At 50.4% G+C, this 18,539-nt stretch overlaps 1 protein-coding gene across 2 annotated transcripts in view; it reads right to left on the reverse strand.

The window, feature by feature from the left end:
* Positions 1–19: 19 nt before the first annotated feature.
* LOC118217014 (adenylate cyclase type 9-like) overlaps positions 20–18,539 on the reverse strand; it is a 45,309-nt gene continuing 26,789 nt past the window's right edge. For both annotated transcript variants that reach the window (XM_035398742.1, XM_035398739.1), the window contains exons 3-11: positions 15,679–15,851; positions 13,748–13,858; positions 12,594–12,838; positions 12,077–12,179; positions 10,891–11,099; positions 10,166–10,325; positions 8,366–8,508; positions 7,869–7,892; positions 20–7,451 (exon numbers count right to left, since the gene is read on the reverse strand). In XM_035398742.1, the coding sequence (XP_035254633.1) occupies positions 6,083–7,451; positions 7,869–7,892; positions 8,366–8,508; positions 10,166–10,325; positions 10,891–11,099; positions 12,077–12,179; positions 12,594–12,838; positions 13,748–13,858; positions 15,679–15,851 (2,537 nt within the window). In that variant the 3' untranslated portion in view covers positions 20–6,082. The remainder of the gene's footprint in view (positions 7,452–7,868; positions 7,893–8,365; positions 8,509–10,165; positions 10,326–10,890; positions 11,100–12,076; positions 12,180–12,593; positions 12,839–13,747; positions 13,859–15,678; positions 15,852–18,539) is intronic.

Genomic DNA, 18,539 nt, shown 5'->3' on the forward strand with positions numbered 1-18,539 from the left:
AAAACTTTTACACATTGTATGGCTTTGTCATTTTATTTTAGAACCTACTGATATGTATATTTATCATTTGCACAAATACAAATGCGAATTAAGAAATTTAACAAAGAAACTCACTTATTTTTTCCCCTCACTTATTGTACCTGGACATTTTTCAGTGAGTGTGAGAGAAAAAAAAAAATTAAGTCAATGAGCAGAAACCAAACAATAGTCTATTTAATTTATTCCATTTAGTGTTTACACAAAATGTCTTTATTTAAACCTTTACCCTTCCAAAAAAACCTTGAAAACACAAGGGGCCTATGGGAGAGGCAAAGGTCGACTGAAAAACAGCACCTCTCCAAAGGGGATGCCCCAAAATGACAAACAAACTAATGCATGAAGGCATAACCCTCACTCTACCTAAGCACTTAATATCCTGTGAACTTTAAAGGCTGTCCTGTCCTACCACACCCTAGCACTCATCTCAGAGCTCTCTGCCCACCCTCCATGTCAAAGACAATACCCAGAGACTTTGCTATTGTCCCAAAGCCTCCGATTTGGTTTGAGAACTAGACATACATTTAGCAGAAAGAAGAGAGCATTAGAGGCCTGTAAAAAGTGCCTGGAACATGTGAGCTTTAAGTGAGTACAACGTTTGTACTGTAAAACGCTGGTAGGACAAGTATGGGAAAAAAGTCATCATTAAGCGGTTCAGTGAAACAATATTTCTATTGTGCTGGAGTGCTCTTCTGGCCCACAGTAAACATTTAACGACACATAAGAACATCGATTTTATTGCTATGCCCAAAAAGACTAAAACTGCGGCGTGCAGATTCCAAAAAACCGTGCGTGGTACCACAGTCAACAAAAGGCCAAAGCGACACCAATCCAATCCTTGCGTCCCCAAAAATGTACATTTGTGGGGTAAATATAAAAAATGAAAAAGCAGTTCATTCTTCTCCAATAGGCAAGCAATGGAGATACACGTAGGGTGAGGGGGAGTGGGGGTGGGGGGATTTGGTTGGAGACAGTCGGGGTGGAGTGTGATGCGAGAGTAGGCGGTAACTAATGGCAACACGCTCAAAACATCTTATGACATGGAACACGAATGAAATGAAGATGCTGACATTTTTAAAAGGCCATTCCGTGAGTGGGCCATGCAGATTGTCAGCCAGGTCACATGCCAAGCTGGGAGTTCCACACTGCAGTCTCCTTGCTGTGAGTTGGGGTGTCACACAAGTCCAGGGGGACCCCCCTCATTCGCTCATCATTATCCTTTAAACCCTCACTACCCATCTCTTCCTGAATTTTGTTTTCTCCATTTACACTGCAGTATTTTAGATAAGAGGAGAAAGGCTAACGCCAGCTCATCAAGGATTTGACTGATGCACACAACACTTCTATCCAACCACAAATGACCAATATCAACTGGACTCCACACCTTCAAGTCCATAGTGCTTGCTGGGGAACAGTACATATATAAGATTGAATACATGCAGTGATTTATCTGTGGAAGTCACTTTGAAGGTCCCGTGAGAAGTTTGTGTCTTTTGGCTTGCCCCGCCCACCCATGTGCACACACACACACACACACACACACACGCAATAAAGCAGAAACACCCATTCTGCCCTAAATATTCTTTCCCTTCCTTCTGATAATATGAAAATCTGGCACATGCACATGTATAAATAACATAAACACAAACTCTAATTTATAATATACAATATAAATGCATATATGTACAAACACAGTCAGGGCTTTGTGCAAATGTATACAGATTATGTTAGTGTGTTTATAAACAATACATTATTGTGTACAACAAAGCAAAACAAAAAGAAAAAAGCAAAACTATATTAGAACAAATGCACATAAACATCACTCTTTGGCATAAGGTATTGTTTCAGCGCGCCAACTGAAATCTCTCACAACACTCCCTAAAAGCCACCCTCTGTCCAATATACATCACTAACTGAAACTGGGTCTTTTTCTTTTTTTTCCCCACAGAGAAGACAAAATAACACTGTAAAAGAAATACTAAATGACATTTTGTGAAAACACAGAAAAGTACAGGCGATGGTGAAGCACAGAGGAGGGGATGGGGGGGGGGGGGGGGGGGGGGGGTCAGACGTGACGAGGTGTCGCGTGAGAAGCAGCCTGTTTAGCGGCTGCTGTTCTGATTGTCCCAAGCAGAACTCAAACTCCCCAGAACTCAGCAACAAACCCTGGAGCATGAAGAAAAAAGACCAAAAAAACAACCTTCTGTGGACGGTCTCGATTATTAATATGCAATTATGGCAAATCTATGTGCCCACACTGTACTGTTTATCTTTGTGATCCCTCCCCTCCCCATTGGCTGTCATGTCATTATCAACATTCCGAGTAACAGGTGAGGGAGTGCTGGCTTTTCATTTCCCCAACAATGAGGCGATCAGTGTGAAACCTCTAAAATCAGCAACACTCCACAAACCAGCAGTGAGGAGGGAAAGACTCCACTTCAAAGAACTGCTTGAATGTCACCTCTCTCATTAATTATACCTGTGCTTTAGCACAGGTCTACAGCGCAGATATACTACCTGCAACCAATGAGAACGCAAATGCCTGTGCTTTGTGCTGTGTTACATAAGGGTCAGTCCCTCTTCGCTATTCCTCAAAAAGCGACAGTTGCCAGAACACATGCCCCAGTCCTGTTCCTCTCCGATTGGTTCCTTCTCACTGTCAAATCACAGTGCAGGATTCAGGGATACAGTAAGGGCTGTGCACTCATAGGTTGTCAGCATAGCCTCCACACAATACATATTTTCCTTTTTTAAGATATGTCTGCTTGCCTCCAATGTAAGGGCCACAATATTGCACCTTCAAATAATAACCTGTCTGCCCCACCCCCTTGATCAATGTTAATCCTGTGCAAAACCAAAATATAAATATTCATCATGAATATGTGTAATACTGTTCAGTTTTGTTTTTAATTTGGCTTTGGAATACATTACTGCGGTGTGCCAATATCAGTATGCACACACACACAACACACGCACACATGCACGCACACACACACACACACAGACACATTCACACCATAATTAGAGAGTGCACAGTGCAACTATATTTTGAAATTTAAACTTTTCTTTCATCAAAGCCAAATATTCTTTATAAAAGGCACAGTACACCAATTCATATAAAATGCACTGTAAAAGATTTAGAGCAAAAAATAAGAAAAAAAACAGCATTTATGGAAGTAATAAATACTATAAATGTACAAAAATGTAAAAAAAGGACAATTTCCAAGATGGGACCAAAAATCAAGACTCGAACAAAAATAACAACCATGACAAGATATATATTAATATATGATTGAAAAAGGCACTAATACTTCTTTGCAGTGTATATCACTGACCTGTTCTGAGCAAAGCATAACTGAATACGTTCCACTCAGAGCTATAAGTGAAGGTTGCTGAACTTTGCCACAATCACAAACCACAATCGTTCTGATTCAAACATTGCTGGTCTTCACGTGTGTGTGCCATAATCAGTTGTTACCACTTACTAATACTGCCTGTCAGTGCTCAAGTATTTTTTCTGCTCCTGGATTCTTGTACTCAATCTGGCAGTTAAATTTGGCACAAATTTAAGTGACCCCCAACTACTTTTAAGTAGCTGGTTTCTGTTTCCAGGTAATTAACTTGAAGAGGGATCTTTGCACCCCACGTGGAGCTTGGTGAAACCCAGCGAATCAGTTTGGAGCAGAAATATCAGAGACTGAGACAAAATAACTACGACACATAAGCCTGCATACCCCCTGTCTCCAAACTGTCAAATAAAGAAAGAGAAAGGAAAATCAAGATCGACAGCAGGAGACGTAAGAAAGGCAAGCAGCCGTAAGGGGTGAGGGGTGAACTTCAACCCTGAGCACACAGCCCTTTCACAGTGATAGATGAAGAGAAAGATACAGAAAGAAACAGAGGAAATGATTACCTGTGTAAAAAAATATATACATTCACACAGCAGGGTATATTTCGAGAGACTCCAGGAGTATGTACAACTAAACTAAGTAATTTATTCTGTCCCAATATTATATGAAAAAAACCCTTTCAGCATAAAAAATGTTTACTTAAATTAAACATTTAAACCAATCTCTAAACAACGTTGTACTGTGCCTGTTGATAATTCATGTAAAAGGGGACACTGTAAGAACATCAGTGCTGAAGAACCTCCATCAAAAACAAGCACTGATTGGGTAAGACTTTATGCCCCAGAGGAAAACGTCCAATTGCAAAGCCAGCATGGCACGTACTGTAGGTTCCATAAAAGATGGACTGCCATGCATCAGGTGTTGATTTCGGGTCACATAGTGGACCTGGATTTACTCAGGGGATCCATCTGCTCTGCTGTGGCACACATTTTACATCAAACTTTATTCACACACAGAAGCGTGCGGCAATGTGGGAATAGTCAGAAACGTCAACCACCCCCCTCCCACCACCCCGTACTCTGTTTAACTCTGTTTAACAGCCTGTTACGTATGTTAAAAATCACAATCCCACAGGCAACAGAGATCCAATAGGAACTCACTTGTGCTCATCCATGAAGTTTTCCCTTCCCCTTCAACACGCCACAAACCTGGCTCTCTATTCAAACATCTTTCCTGATAACTTCAAGTGCCCCATGTTGACACTGTTGCACATTTCACACATCATCGGTCACACGGCACCCTATTCAAAACAGCCTTTCAACTGTCAACGGCTGTCAAAATGCCTTTTCAGCTTTCTCCACAAGAGTAAACCTCCACCGCCTGTTTCAGCAGAATGTATCTAAGGAGGAAGCCAGTGGCCAGAAACAGCCCAACCACCATCAACCTCTCAAGTAGCATTTTAAGGGTTCAGTTCCGTTTTTGATATGCTGAACTCCATTTGTAATGTCGGCTATTGCTGTAGCATGCCTGACGCTAATGGCAACATTCATTGTGGAACGTGCATTGGCCAACCGCTGTGATTGACTGAGGGGTCTAGGTACAGAGGGGGTTCCACTGCACTGCTGTGACAGGCAAGCGCATATCCACAACAAGCCATCACAATGTCACAAACATCAAAATACTGCATTCATCCCACTATTTCATTAGTTGGAAATCTGTGTATTACTGGTTTAAGCAAGCACATGCACAATCATGGACAAACTTCCTCTCTCTCTCTCTCTCTCACACACACACACACACACACAAACACACACACACATACACATTTACACACACACACACACAGGCCTTAAATATATTCCCTTTGTTGTCAGTTGTGAGAAAAGGTTGTGCGTGACCTGTGTTAGTGTCAGACACTGTGACCCTGGGAATGCGGATGGTGAGTTTGGACAGAGAGGTACAGTATCCCTGTCACTTCAGAGCCTCCTCCCTCAAAAGGGAAAACAATGATTGCATCAGGCGGGGAAAAAAAGGCAAAAGAAAAGTTCTAACAGTAAGCACAGCTTCATCCGTAGTCTAAAAAAGATGTGCGAGGATCTTTGAGTCTGCCCTTTGTGTTTTGTTCTTATTTTTCCCCTCTTAGTAAATCTTAGTCTCTTTCATGATCTGAGACTGAGAAAGTTGTTCTCTTAATTCATCCTGAAGGCACTTAAAACAAACCAAATAAGAAAGGCAAAAATATGACAAGAATTAAACGCAACAAGCTCTAATGTTTTGGCGCAGTTCAAGAGGATTGTGGGCCGGGAACAGCTGAATGCCGAACATACACCTGTACCCCACCCACCAGCAAAAGTCTCTGACTTCGACACACACACCTCACCCCACGGATGATCGTTTAAGAGAACGAAGCGTCTACCAAACGCCAGCATAGCCCTGGGACACCTGTCTCCCTGAGCTCTCTCTTCTAGAAGGTGTGTGTGTTTGGAGCTTTTTGGTGTACCCCTGTTAGACATGCACACGACTGCACACGCACACATCCACACCCGCACACACACACACCCAAACCCACATACACCCTCACACACACACACACGCTCTCCCCCACACACTTTTCCCGAGGGGTGGCCCACCCAGGCTGCGTGATTCAGCATTAAAGGGTTGGCGAAGGAGCCACACTGAAGCATCACTCCTGAGGCTCACAGTTTTGTCAGCTCGCCCAGCTCATCCTCATCCTCATCTTCCTCCTGGCCCTGACTCACCCCAGACCTGAGAGATGCAGTCTGGACAGGGGCAGACGGTGGGGCAGGGGCAGGGGAGATGGGCGTGGCTTGTGCCACTGGGGCCATCTGGGCAGCCCCTGCACTGGAGTCAGGATTGGGGGCGGGGCTGATTGTGGGGGCGGGGACAGGGGCGGGAACGTGGGTGGATCCCATGACTCTAGGTGGCCCCCTCACATCCTCCCTGCCCTCTGGCTTCCCGCTGGCTGGGGCAGCGACACTCTCTTGCCCCTGGACCCCGACGACGGGCCCCTGGACTCCGGCGGCGGCGACGGCGATGGCGGCGGGGGTGACGGCGGGCACCATGCTGGCGATCTCCTCGGTGGGCGAGCGCCCGATGCTGCCGTCCACCTGCACGCGGATCTCGGGCGAGACGGACAGCTGGTACTGCGGCACGGGCCCGCTGTCGGCGCTCTTGGGGTAGAGGAAGGTCCTCATCTGGCCCTTGCCCTTGACGTTGACGGTGCCGCGGTAGTCGAACTCGTAGTCCATCTTGCTGAGCGCGCAGTAGCTCTCCTCGCTCACCTGCACGCGGCACTCCACGCCGGTGCTGTCCATGCGGCTGGCGATGTTCACCGTGTCGCCCCAGATGTCATACAGCAGCTTGGTGGTGCCGATGACGCCGGCCGTCAGCGGGCCGTGGTTGAAGCCGATGCGCAGCTTGAACTGGAAGCCCAGCATGTTCTTGTTGAAGTCGTCCACCACGCGCATCATCTCCAGGGCGAAGTCGAAGAGGGCGCGCAGGTGCCCGTGCGGCCGGGCGGGGTCCCCCGCGCACTGCTGCGCGTTCAGCCCGGACGCCGCCATGTAGGTGGCGCCGATGGTCTTGATCTTCTCGATGTTGGCGAAGGCGGGCTGCCGCAGGAGCTCGTCGAAGTCGCCGATGAGCTCGTTGAGCACGCGGTAGCACTCCTTGCCGCCCTCGTAGCTCTCCTCGTAGAACTCGCTGAAGTTGACGATGCTGGCGAAGATGACGCCCACGTTGTCGTGGTTCTTGGAGTAGCTCTGCGTCACCTTCAGCTGCTCGGCAACGTGCATGGGGATGATGTTGCCCAGCAGCCAGTCCGCCTGGTCCCGCATGTTCTGGATCTTGATGCGGTGCTGGTCCGCCTCCACGTTGCCGTGGTAGTGCAGCCTGTAGCTGATCTCGAACTCACGGTTGAGGAACCAGACCAGCAGGAGCAGCAGGAAGAAGGCCAGGATGGCCTCCAGGCCCAGCAGGTCCTGCGGGCGTGGCGCCGGCTCGGACACCAGTGGGGAATCTGTGGGGTCGGTGCGGTTGCCTGACCTGTGGGGAGGAACCTTCTGAGTGACACCCTCCCAGAGGTACATTACACTGGACTCTCTGCCCAGGGACACCCTCCCAGAGGTACACTACACTGGACTCTCTGCCCAGGGACACTCTCCCGGAGTTACATTAACTGTGTGAGAAGTAGGCAGACAGCAGATACATTTATCTTTCTTATTTATGCCTGTTTTTTTATTTAATTTTGATTTAATTTATGTGTCTGTGGTGTTTTAAGTGTTGTTTTAATGTCATGTCATGAGTCTGTGTCAAAGACTGTTTCCTGTCTTGTGCAAATGTGATTCTAAATCTGAATGAAAGAAAACAGCACTATGCCTAATACATTTTTTAAAATAAAAAGTAAATGCCAAACCCATATTGGACTCAAAATATTACTTCCTGCTGTACATTTCTACTCACCAGAGATCCAAAAATCCATCAGAACTGAAATACAGAAGAAAAGAGGTAGAAATCTTTTAATCAGAATGAGTTTCTGCACTGACATACATGGGGAAAAGGCACAATTCTTTTTTCTTTTTTTAATATTGTGTGCACTGTGTTCATCCACTGGCTGGAACAGAAGCTGTTTTTGGGGCTTTGAAGACATTTTGTGAAATTTCTCTTAAAAGGCATGATAAAAGCCTTAAGCTAGCTAAGAACAATGTGGAAAAAAACACATTCTTGCCTGACTGAAAAGGAAGCCTACAGTCGACATCTTCCAAAAGCTAATGTACTGACTCATTGACTGTTTGTATTTCCTAAGTACAGCTATAGTTAGCAGGGATAAAGCTCATTTTAGCCTGGTGTTCAGCCTGCGTTGCTTGTCTGTTAATGTGGAGGGGGCACTAGCACACCGAACTTAGCACTCCCACTGCAGAACGAACCAGGGCACGAGGCGAGCAGTGACAGCCACTGACCTGCAGAGGGGGTTGTAGAGCAGGACGAGCAGCACGACTCCCACCACGGTGGCCAGGACGGACCGCATCCAGAAGCAGAGGTGGCAGAAGTTGCAGTAGTGGATGATGGCGATAATGGAGGCGCAGCAGAGGAACATGGCGAACTGAGGGGCACAGAGGGGTACAGAGGGGCACAGAGGGGTACAGAGGGGCACAGAGGGGTACAGAGGGGCACAGAGGGGCACAGAGGGGTACAGAGGGGCACAGAGGGGTACAGAGGGGTACAGAGGGGCACAGAGGGGCACAGAGGGGTACAGAGGGGTACAGGAGGGGCTTCGGTAACAATCACGCACTGCAGGGTGTCACGGGCGAGCTGGGAGGCAGCAAGCGGCTTCACTTCACAAGCCTCAGCTTCCTTACACCTCAGCCAGAGCTGGCCCGATAAACAGCATAAGTGGCTGCCAAACAAAACAACACGAAGGGCCCCTAAAAGGCTAGGCCCGGCACAGAGCTCAGCACAGTTATAACATAAAACAGTGTGAGTGTGCTGGAGTATTCTCCATTATGTGCACTTATTTTGATCAATTATAGATTAGACATGGGCACTCTATATACCTGTACAGCACTATTCTCTGCTGGTGTTCATCCACAGTCCCAATACCTTTACTCACGGTCTCGGTGTTGACAACACTCCTGAAAATCTTGTATTCATTTGTAGCTCCCTCACTCTCTAACCTCCACACTCACCTGTAGCTCTCTTACCTTCTAACCTCCACACTCACCTGTAGCTCTCTCACTCTCTAACCTCCACACTCACCTGTAGCTCCCTCACTCTCTAACCTCCACACACACCTGTAGCTCTCTTACCTTCTAACCTCCACACTCACCTGTAGCTCTCTCACTCTCAAATCTCCACACTCACCTGTAGCTCTGTCACTCTCTAACCTCCACACTCACCTGTAGCTCTCTCACTCTCAAATCTCCACACTCACCTGTAGCTCTGTCACTCTCTAACTTCCACACTCACCAGTAGCTCTCTCACTCTCAAATCTCCACACTCACCTGTAACTCTCTCACTCTCCAACCTCCACACTCACCTGTAACTCTCTCACTCTCAAATCTCCACACTCACCTGTAACTCTCTCACCCTAACCACCACACTCACCTGTAACTCTCTCACTCTCTAACCTCCACACACACCTGTAGCTCCCTCACTCTCTAACCTCCACACTCACCTGTAGCTCCCTCACTCTCTAACCTCCACACACACCTGTAGCTCTCTCACCCTAACCACCACACTCACCTGTAACTCTCTCACTCTCAAATCTCCACACTCACCTGTAACTCTCTCACCCTAACCACCACACTCACCTGTAACTCTCTCACTCTCTAACCTCCACACACACCTGTAGCTCTCTCACCCTAACCACCACACTCACCTGTAGCTCTCTTACCTTCTAACCTCCACGCTCACCTGTAGCTCTCTCACTCTCTAACCTCCACACACACCTGTAGCTCCCTCACTCTCTAACCTCCACACTCACCTGTAGCTCCCTCACTCTCTAACCTCCACACTCACCTGTAGCTCCCTCACTCTCTAACCTCCACACACACCTGTAGCTCCCTCACTCTCTAAGCTCCACACTCACCTGTAGCTCCCTCACTCTCTAAGCTCCACACTCACCTGTAGCTCTCATATTCCATAACTTCCACGCTCACATATATTTCCCTCCCCTTTCTAACCTGGGTCAGGTCCAATCAGCAGGGGCAAAATCCAAGGTCAGTGACCGTGAACCAATCATGTTTCAGGGCTACCCGTACCTGTATGGAGAGGTGCAGGTCGCAGGTGACGTGGGAGAAGACGGACACGGCGGGCAGGGACACCAGGACGGCACCGATCACGTGACGGGGGACCCAGGCGGAGACGGCCCGCAGGACGGCATGGGTGCAGCGCAGCATGCGGTCCAGGTAAAAGGCCATGCTGCGCAGAGGGAGAGGGGCACCCCCAATTCCCGCTGTCACACCCCCAAAACACACACACTGAGCGCAGGTACGGTACACTCCTCACAGCTATTCATCTCACTTCCCTCTGTATCCCTCTCCCTCTCCCATTCCCTCTCCCTCGCCGATGCACAGGTTACAGGCGTGCTGTTCATTTCCACTATGACGCCCCAAAACAACACACCAGCGCATACAGGCACTGTTCACCAACCACATCTTCTGTGTCTCCATCACGCTGTCTCTCTCTCTCTCTTTCTCTCACTCTCTCGCTCTCTCAGAGAAAGATGAGCACTGTCAATTCATTCCCAGTATCTCACTACAAAAACCCACAGCAGTGTTCACAGCTACGAAATAAAACTTCTATCCTCCCCCGCCTCCTTTACATCGTTCCGTCGCTCCTTCTTTCACTCAATCCCTCTCTCACTTTTCATCCCTTGCCTCCTCCTCTCCTCCTTTCTCTGTCCTTTCTCTCCATCCATCCCCCCCTCTCTTCTCTCTTTTCCTCATTCTCGCTCCCCCCCCCCGAAGCAGCCCCCACCCCTCACCGGACAGACAGCACCAGGGACAGGAGCTCCAGCAGGGCGGCGCCGGCGGCGAGGGCGAGGGTCGGCGGGGGCGGAGTCAGGCCGGTGAGCAGCGGCCGCAGGAAGCAGGCCAGCGTGAGCACCAGGAACACGGCGCAGGACACCGCCACGTCCAGCAGGGAGCTAAACAAGGGACTGGCCACAGTCTGCACTGGAGCCTGGAGCTCCACCTGAGAGGGGGAGAGAGGGAGAGAGGGAGGGGGAGAGAGAGGGGGGGAGAGAGGGAGAGAGAGGCAGGGGGAGAGAGGGAGAGAGCGAGAGGGAGAGAGAGAGAGAGAGAGAGAGGCAGGGGGAGAGAGGGAGAGGGGGGAGAGAGAGAAAAAGAAAGAGAGAGAGACAGAGAAAGAGGAGGAGCAAGGGGGCCAAGATAGAGTAATAAATTGAGGGGTCAGAAGAGAGTGAAGAAGGAGAGATAATGGAAATTCATAAAGGAGAGAAATGAGAGGGGAGGGAAGAAACAGACGGGGGGTGAAGGAGATGACAAACGAGGGACTAATGTATCTCATATGGAAACAAAGAAACTATGACAATTTCACTAATCGCTGACTCAAACACAAGGACAATAATTCTTGGTGAACTCCCTCAGAGGATGTAGTGTAAAGGTGCTGACTGGAACTGCAGTACCCACAGGCAGCCAGCAGAGAGCAGTGCAGGGTAAGAGCGTGCTGTTGTCAGCTGCCTTGCAGTTCTTTCTGCTTGCCGCAGTCCTGTCTGGACATAATGCAGTGCTGTGTGTCTGTGTGTGTATGTGTCTGTCTGTGTGTGTGTGTGTTTTTGTGTGTGTGTGTGTGTTTGTGTGTGTGTGTGTGTGTGCACGTGTGTATCTGTATCTGTGTCTATATATTTTTGTGTGTGTGTGTGTGTGTGTCTGTGTCTGTATGTGTATCTGTATCTGCGTCTATATATTTGTGTGTGTGTGTGTGTGGCTGTATTTGTATGTCTGTGTCTGTGTGACTGCATTTGGGGGAGTGAGATGACAGCAGGACAGTAAAATGGCAAATAAAAGAAGAGAAACACAGTAACCATCATAGAGAGATACAGAGAACGACAGACAGGCAGGCAGACACAGAGAAGATAAAGAGAAAACAGACAGGGAGAGGCAGGGAGGGGAGGGGAGGTGAGGGGAGGGGAGGGGAGACAGTCGCACCTCCTCCTGGTAGCTCCTCCGGTAGGCCGACTCCAGAGTCTTCTCCAGGAAGTTGAGGCCCAGCTTGTTGATGGGAGGCTTGAAGAAGTAATCCTTCATCAGGCTGGAAGGACAGACAGATGTGGGGAAGAGAGGAAAGGAAAACAGAGGAGGCAGAGAAAGAGAGTGAGGGGGAAGAACAGAAGGGAAAAGAAGGAAAGGGGTAAATAAGTGAACAAACAACAAGAGGTCAAAAAAATAAAACTGGGCATGTGACACAGGAGTTCAATACCAGTGGCAGTAAATTACAAACGAAAAATTATTTCCAGTTCAGTCCACACCACCATGCAGGACCACAAGGGCGAGTAAAATGTGACCACAGACTCTCCACAGTTCAGTGTTCGGCCTTACGGGTCATGTGACCTCCCCGCACCCAAACCTTTTTTGTGTAACCTTTTGGTTACACTGTTGTAAGTCGCTCTGGATAAGAGCGTCAGCTAAATGCCTATAATGTAATGTAATGTAATGTAAACCTCACCTGTCCTCCTTTATGACGTCAACAAAGTGGGCGTCGCTCCGCTCGCGGAAGTTCTTCGAGCGCAGCGGGATGAGGGCGGAGTGATCCATGGAGGCCACGCCCCCTCGTCCGCCCCCGGCCCCGCCCCAGTTCTTCTCCTTCTCCTGCAGCATCTCGCACAGGGAGGTCTGGCTGCGGGTCACCGACTCCTCCACTAGAGGGCTCAGCAGCCCGTTCAGGGCCTTGGGACTCCGCCCTAAGGGGGCCTGGCGGCCAACACACAGGAGGGGGTGTCAGGTGAGGGGCGGGGGAGGAGTCATGGAGATGTGAATGGCAGGTGAGGGGCGGGGGAGGAGTCATGGAGATGTGAATGACAGGTGAAGGGGGGAGGAGTCATGCAGGTGTGACTGGCAAGTGAAGGGGGGAGGAGTCATGCAGGTGTGAATGGCAGGTGAAGGGGGGAGGAGTCATGCAGGTGTGACTGGCAGGTGAAGGGGGGAGGAGTCATGCAGGTGTGACTGGCAGGTGAAGGGGGGAGGAGTCATGCAGGTGTGACTGGCAGGTGAAGGGGGGAGGAGTCATGCAGGTGTGACTGGCAGGTGAAGGGGGGAGGAGTCATGCAGATGTGACTGGCAGGTGAAGGGGGGAGGAGTCATGCAGGTGTGAATGGCAGGTGAGGGGCAGGGGAGGAGTCATGGAGATGTGACTGGCAGGTGAAGGGGGAGGAGTCAGGCAGGTGTGACTGGCAGGTAAAGGGGGGAGGAGTCATGCAGGTGTGACTGGCAGGTGAAGGGGGGAGGAGTCATGCAGGTGTGACTGGCAAGTGAAGGGGGGAGGAGTCATGCAGTTGTGAATGGCAGGTGAAGGGGGGAGGAGTCATGCAGGTGTGACTGGCAGGTGAAGGGGGGAGGAGTCATGCAGGTGTGAATGGCAGGTGAAGGGGGGAGGAGTCATGGAGGTGTGACTGGCAGGGGGAGGAGTCATGCAGGTGTGACTGGCAGGTGAAGGGAGGAGGAGTCATGGAGGTGTGACTGGCAGGTGAAGGGGGGAGGAGTCTTGCAGGTGTGACTGGCAGGTGAAGGGGGGAGGAGTCTTGCAGGTGTGACTGGCAGGTGAAGGGGGGAGGAGTCATGCAGGTGTGACTGGCAGGTGAAGGCGGAGCAGTGGGAGCTCACCTTGCTGCTGCTGGTCTTGTGCTCGTCCTGACAGCCGTTCTGCACCGCCCCCTCCTCCCCCAGCTGCTCCTCCCCCGGAATCAGGAGCACACTGCAGGAGGCGCAGGGAGCCTGCAGAGAGAGGGAGAGAGGGAGAGAGGGAGGCAGGAAGAAGGATGAGGGGTGGCACAGAGAGAGAGGGAGGGAGGGAGGGAGAGGGGGAGGGGCAAGGGAGAGAAAGAGGTAGCGTGAGAGAGAGAGAAAGGAGAAAGAGAATTAAAAGAACAAGTGATGAAAACAGGGAAAGTGAGAGGAGAAGTGTGAGCCGGGTTAGACATTTCAGCAGCACTCAAACTCACAGCGCCAAGCGAACGGAAAAATGAACACAACGTGTGAAAAAGTAACTGCATTCAATGAAAGTAATGAGGACAGAGCAGAGGGAAAGAGACAGGGCTCTTCTCTTATCCAGACTGACAAATACACGCACGCTGCCACCACCCACCACTGGAACCAGCCAGCCCGCTGTCACCAGCTAGAAGGCTGCTACTGCAGCTAGGTAAATCTAAAATTGAAATTAAATAAATGTCCAGGCATAACTGGGGGGGGGGGGGGGGGGGGGGGGACTTATTGGGGGAAAAAAACAGCAATTTACCATGGAGATCTTTTCAGACATGAAAACCAGTGGGGCTTGAAAGTAACTTAAATAAAAACAAAAAAAAATTGAGGAAAAAAGAACCTCAAGGAAATGGTTGGCACACATGCACACACAGTCATACACACACACACACACACACACACACACACACACACACACACACGCGCATGTACACACACACGCACGCACGCATGCGCACACACAGTCATACACACACACACGCCCACGCACATACACACACACACAGTCACACACACGCACGCACACACAGTCATACACACACACACACGCCCACGCACATACGCGCACACACGCACACACAGTCACACACAGTCACACACACGCACAGCGGTGTCCCAGGGTGCCTCTAAAGAGCAGCCCTTCTGAGCGCGTGCAGAAGCCGCGGCTCGCGGGAGGGCTGCACAGCGCAGGGCTGCACAGAGCCCATTAGGCCCATTAGCACTGACGCGGCTTTTCATCCCTCTGTCACTTCATTAATTAGGAGGGTCCTGCGCTCCTGCCACAAACGCCCCCCCCAGCACAGCTAATGAGCCCCCACACTGCCACAGCTGTGTGTGTGAGTGTGTGTCTGTGTGTGTGTGTGTGCGTGTCTGTGTGTGTGTGAGTGTGCATCTGTGTGTGTGTGCGTGCCTTACTGCATATGTATGACAGCGAGTGTGTGAGTCAGTCACTCTGTGTGCCTATGTGTGCATGTGCGCATGCGCCAGAGTGAGTTATTGTGTGTGCGTATGAAAGTGAGTGTGTGGAGGTGTGCGTGAGTGCGAATATAGGTGTGTGTGTGTAAGTGAGTAAGGGGGATTATAAATGAAGGTAATTGCTAGTCATGTTACTGTAGGTGGTTAATAGGTTTCATTTCAAAGGTTGTCATTTCAATTAGGTGACATTTCAAAAGGCTGCAGAGAATTCAGTGCCTGGAAAATGCAAGCCGTGTGTGTGTGTGCGTGTGTGTGCGTGTGTGTCACCTGCGAGAAAAGGAAGACGGCACAGAAATACCAGCTAAACAGTTAAAATCTCCTCACTGCACTAGAATTTTCTGCAAACGGCTGCATAGCCAGGCAGGCATAGCCAGGGTCTGTGGGTGGAGAGCACAGGGTGTAGCTGGCCGGTCACACACAGTCACACACGGACGCAGCTGCACAGGCAGGCTTGTGGCGCAGGGTTAGGGTTAGGGTTAGGACGCAGCTGCACAGGCAGGCTTGTGGCGCAGGGTTAGGGTTAGGGTTAGGACGCAGCTGCACAGGCAGGCTGTGGCGCAGGGCTCTGGGACGGGACCGACCTTGGCTCTGTCAGGGGGGTCGTGGAGGTTGCAGGCGGCCGGGACGTCGGGAGTGCGGGTGCGGGGAGGGAGGCTCAGGGCGCCCCCGTGGTCCGGCCCGGCCGAGCACAGATGGGAGCAGCTGCACTGGGAGGGGTCCACCCTCCGCCCCGAAATCAGGTAGGTCTTCAGTCCTGGGGGAGAAGAGGGGACACATAGGAGCACACACATGAATACACACACGTGCACACACATACACACGTACATGCGTGCGCGCGCGCGCGCACACACACACACACACACACACACACAGAAACAGGCAGCAAAGCTGCTCCCAAGACAAGAACCCTCCAGCCATTCTGCCTCTCAGGCTCATTGGAGGGAGAGGGAGAGAGAGAGAGAGAAAGAGAGGGAAGGAGGGAGGGAGAGAGAGAGAGAGGGGGGGAGCAAGAGGGAGAGTGAGAGGGAGAGAGAGAGAGGGGGAGAGAGAGGGAGGGAGTGAGAGCAGAAAGAGAATTACCAAGAGAAGTGAGAAAAGAAAAACAAGTGAGAAAGGAAAAGAGAGAAGCGTGAGATGGGTTGCACATTTCAACACCACTCAAAATCACAGTGACAAGCTCAGAAAAAAATAACGCGACGTGTGAAAAATCGACGGTGACAAATGAGTGTAATACGGAGGGAGCGGAGGGAAAGAGAGACAGGGCGCTTCCCGTATCGAGATTAGACTCCACACGCAGAAAGAGGAGGGCAAACTCTCTTCCTCTCAGTCTCCGTCTCCCTGCTGCGGCTCGCTGGTGTGCAAAGGTCTGCAGCGCCCCCCCCCACTGCTGTGTCATCTTCCCCCCACCCCCCCCCCCGAACCTCCGCTCACCCGCCCCGCCCCTCCAGCTCGCTCAGGGCGCGGCCCCTCCGGAGCGGAGGGCGCTTTCGCGACGCGTCAGAGGGAGCGAGCGAACCGACGCAGACGTAAACAAAAACACGAGATGAGGGGAAGTCCGAGTGGGCGGGGCCAGAACCGGAGCCGCTGGCTTCACTACGCGGACAGGAAGCGGAGACGCGAACTTCCTCCGAGGTCCACTCCCAGGAAATTCCCAGGCCTTTCCCCATTTCCCAGGTCCCCTTTCTGCTCCAAGAAGAAAATGAATATACCACACCTAGGGAACTGTTTTATGACTATCCCTATTATTCTCATTATTATTACTACTATCACAGCAAATAATAATAATGTGCCTTAACTGTACACGACACCCAAGAGACCTCATCAATGTTTTATTCACTAGCCTTGCACTTAAGAGTGACTTGGAGTGACACCAGAGTAACTTGGAGTGCTCACACTAAACATCATCTGTTTATGTCAGGGGAAGCGCCTTGCCAGAAGGGTACAATGAAAATCCTTTTATTTGGACCACCGGGACGATAAAAACCAAAACACGAAGCGAACGGGTCCTGAAACGTGACTGCACGCCGAGCGAGAGACCGAGCAGACAGAAGCGTCAAAGCACGGGCGCGCTGACCGCCAAGCCCCCCGCCTGGAGCAGCAGGAGCATTCTGGGTAATCCTGCTTCTATGTCACAGCCCTTACGCCTCTAAATTCAGTTCCCGAGCTTCGATGTAAAGGGCGGAATTCTGAAAAAAACGTTCCCGCGAATTGGCAAGACTCGTCCGATCGGGGACGGAGAGAACGCCCGCGAGGGCCAGGAGGGGACGTGCAGGACGTCCCAGGGACTCTGGGAATCGTCCAGGCGCACATTCATCAAGGCGGACGCTCCTCCTGCTGTAACAGGAGCAGGACACCAGCCGTAGTGAAAGTGGCGGTGGCCTGATTCACTGCACCGTGTGTGTGCGTGTCAGTGCGTGTGTGTGTGTGTGTGTGTGTGTGTGTGCATATGAGTGTGTGCATGCATTTACCGTACGCGTGTGTGCCCATACTTGTGTACATATGTGTGTGTGTGTGTGTGTGTGTGTGTGTGTGTGCATATGAGTGTGTGTATGCATTTACTGCATGCGTGTGTGTGCGCACACTTGTGTGCATGTGTGTACATATGAGTGTGTGCATGCACTTACTGTATACGTGTGTGTGTACGCACACTTGTGAGCATATGTGCATAAGTGTGTGTGTGTGTGTGTGTGCATATGTGTGTAGGTGTGTGTGTGTGTGCACGTGTATACATACGAGTGTACACAGGCTTGTGAGAGAATAACAGGAAGTGATGCACAGAGAATCTGAAAAGAGCGAGCCACAGAATTAACATTAACGAGGACCGATCGCTCACAGTGACATCACACACATCTACTTCACAGCTCGTTGTTCCAAATCTCCTATTGTCAGAATTACATAGTACTTTCTGCCATTGTACTATGAATGAAAATGAGAACACATTCACTGCAGCTGAGAACCTTTCCCCCCCTCCCCCCCCCTTATTGTATCCCCTTCAACTGTCATAAACTCCACTTCCCATCTTACCCTTCATACATGCAGCACACATACAAAAAAATGGGTGTGAGATTATGAGTGCGTATGAGTGTGTACGTGTGTGTCTGTATGTGTCTGTGTGTGTCTGTATGTGTCTGTGTGTGTCTGTGTGTGTCTGTGTGTGTCTGTGTGTGTCTGTGTGTGTCTGTGTGTGTCTGTGTGTGTCTGTGTGTGTCTGTGTGTGTCTTGAGATGCGGTGAGATGGCCATTGAGGTATCTTGAATGTCTAACTTGAACGCTTTCCCACAGATTTCCTCCCAAAACACAAAGAGGATGAACTTCTCCCCAAAAAGACCGGGTCAGAGTCGAGGTGCCCCGGCTGTTAGCCTCCTGACCTTGAGAAGCAGCCACAAACGCACACACACGTGCAGAATGGACGTGTTTATACAACATTTATACACCTCACCCC

This window comes from Anguilla anguilla, chromosome 17 (assembly GCF_013347855.1).
Source record: "Anguilla anguilla isolate fAngAng1 chromosome 17, fAngAng1.pri, whole genome shotgun sequence".
NCBI lineage: Eukaryota > Metazoa > Chordata > Actinopteri > Anguilliformes > Anguillidae > Anguilla > Anguilla anguilla.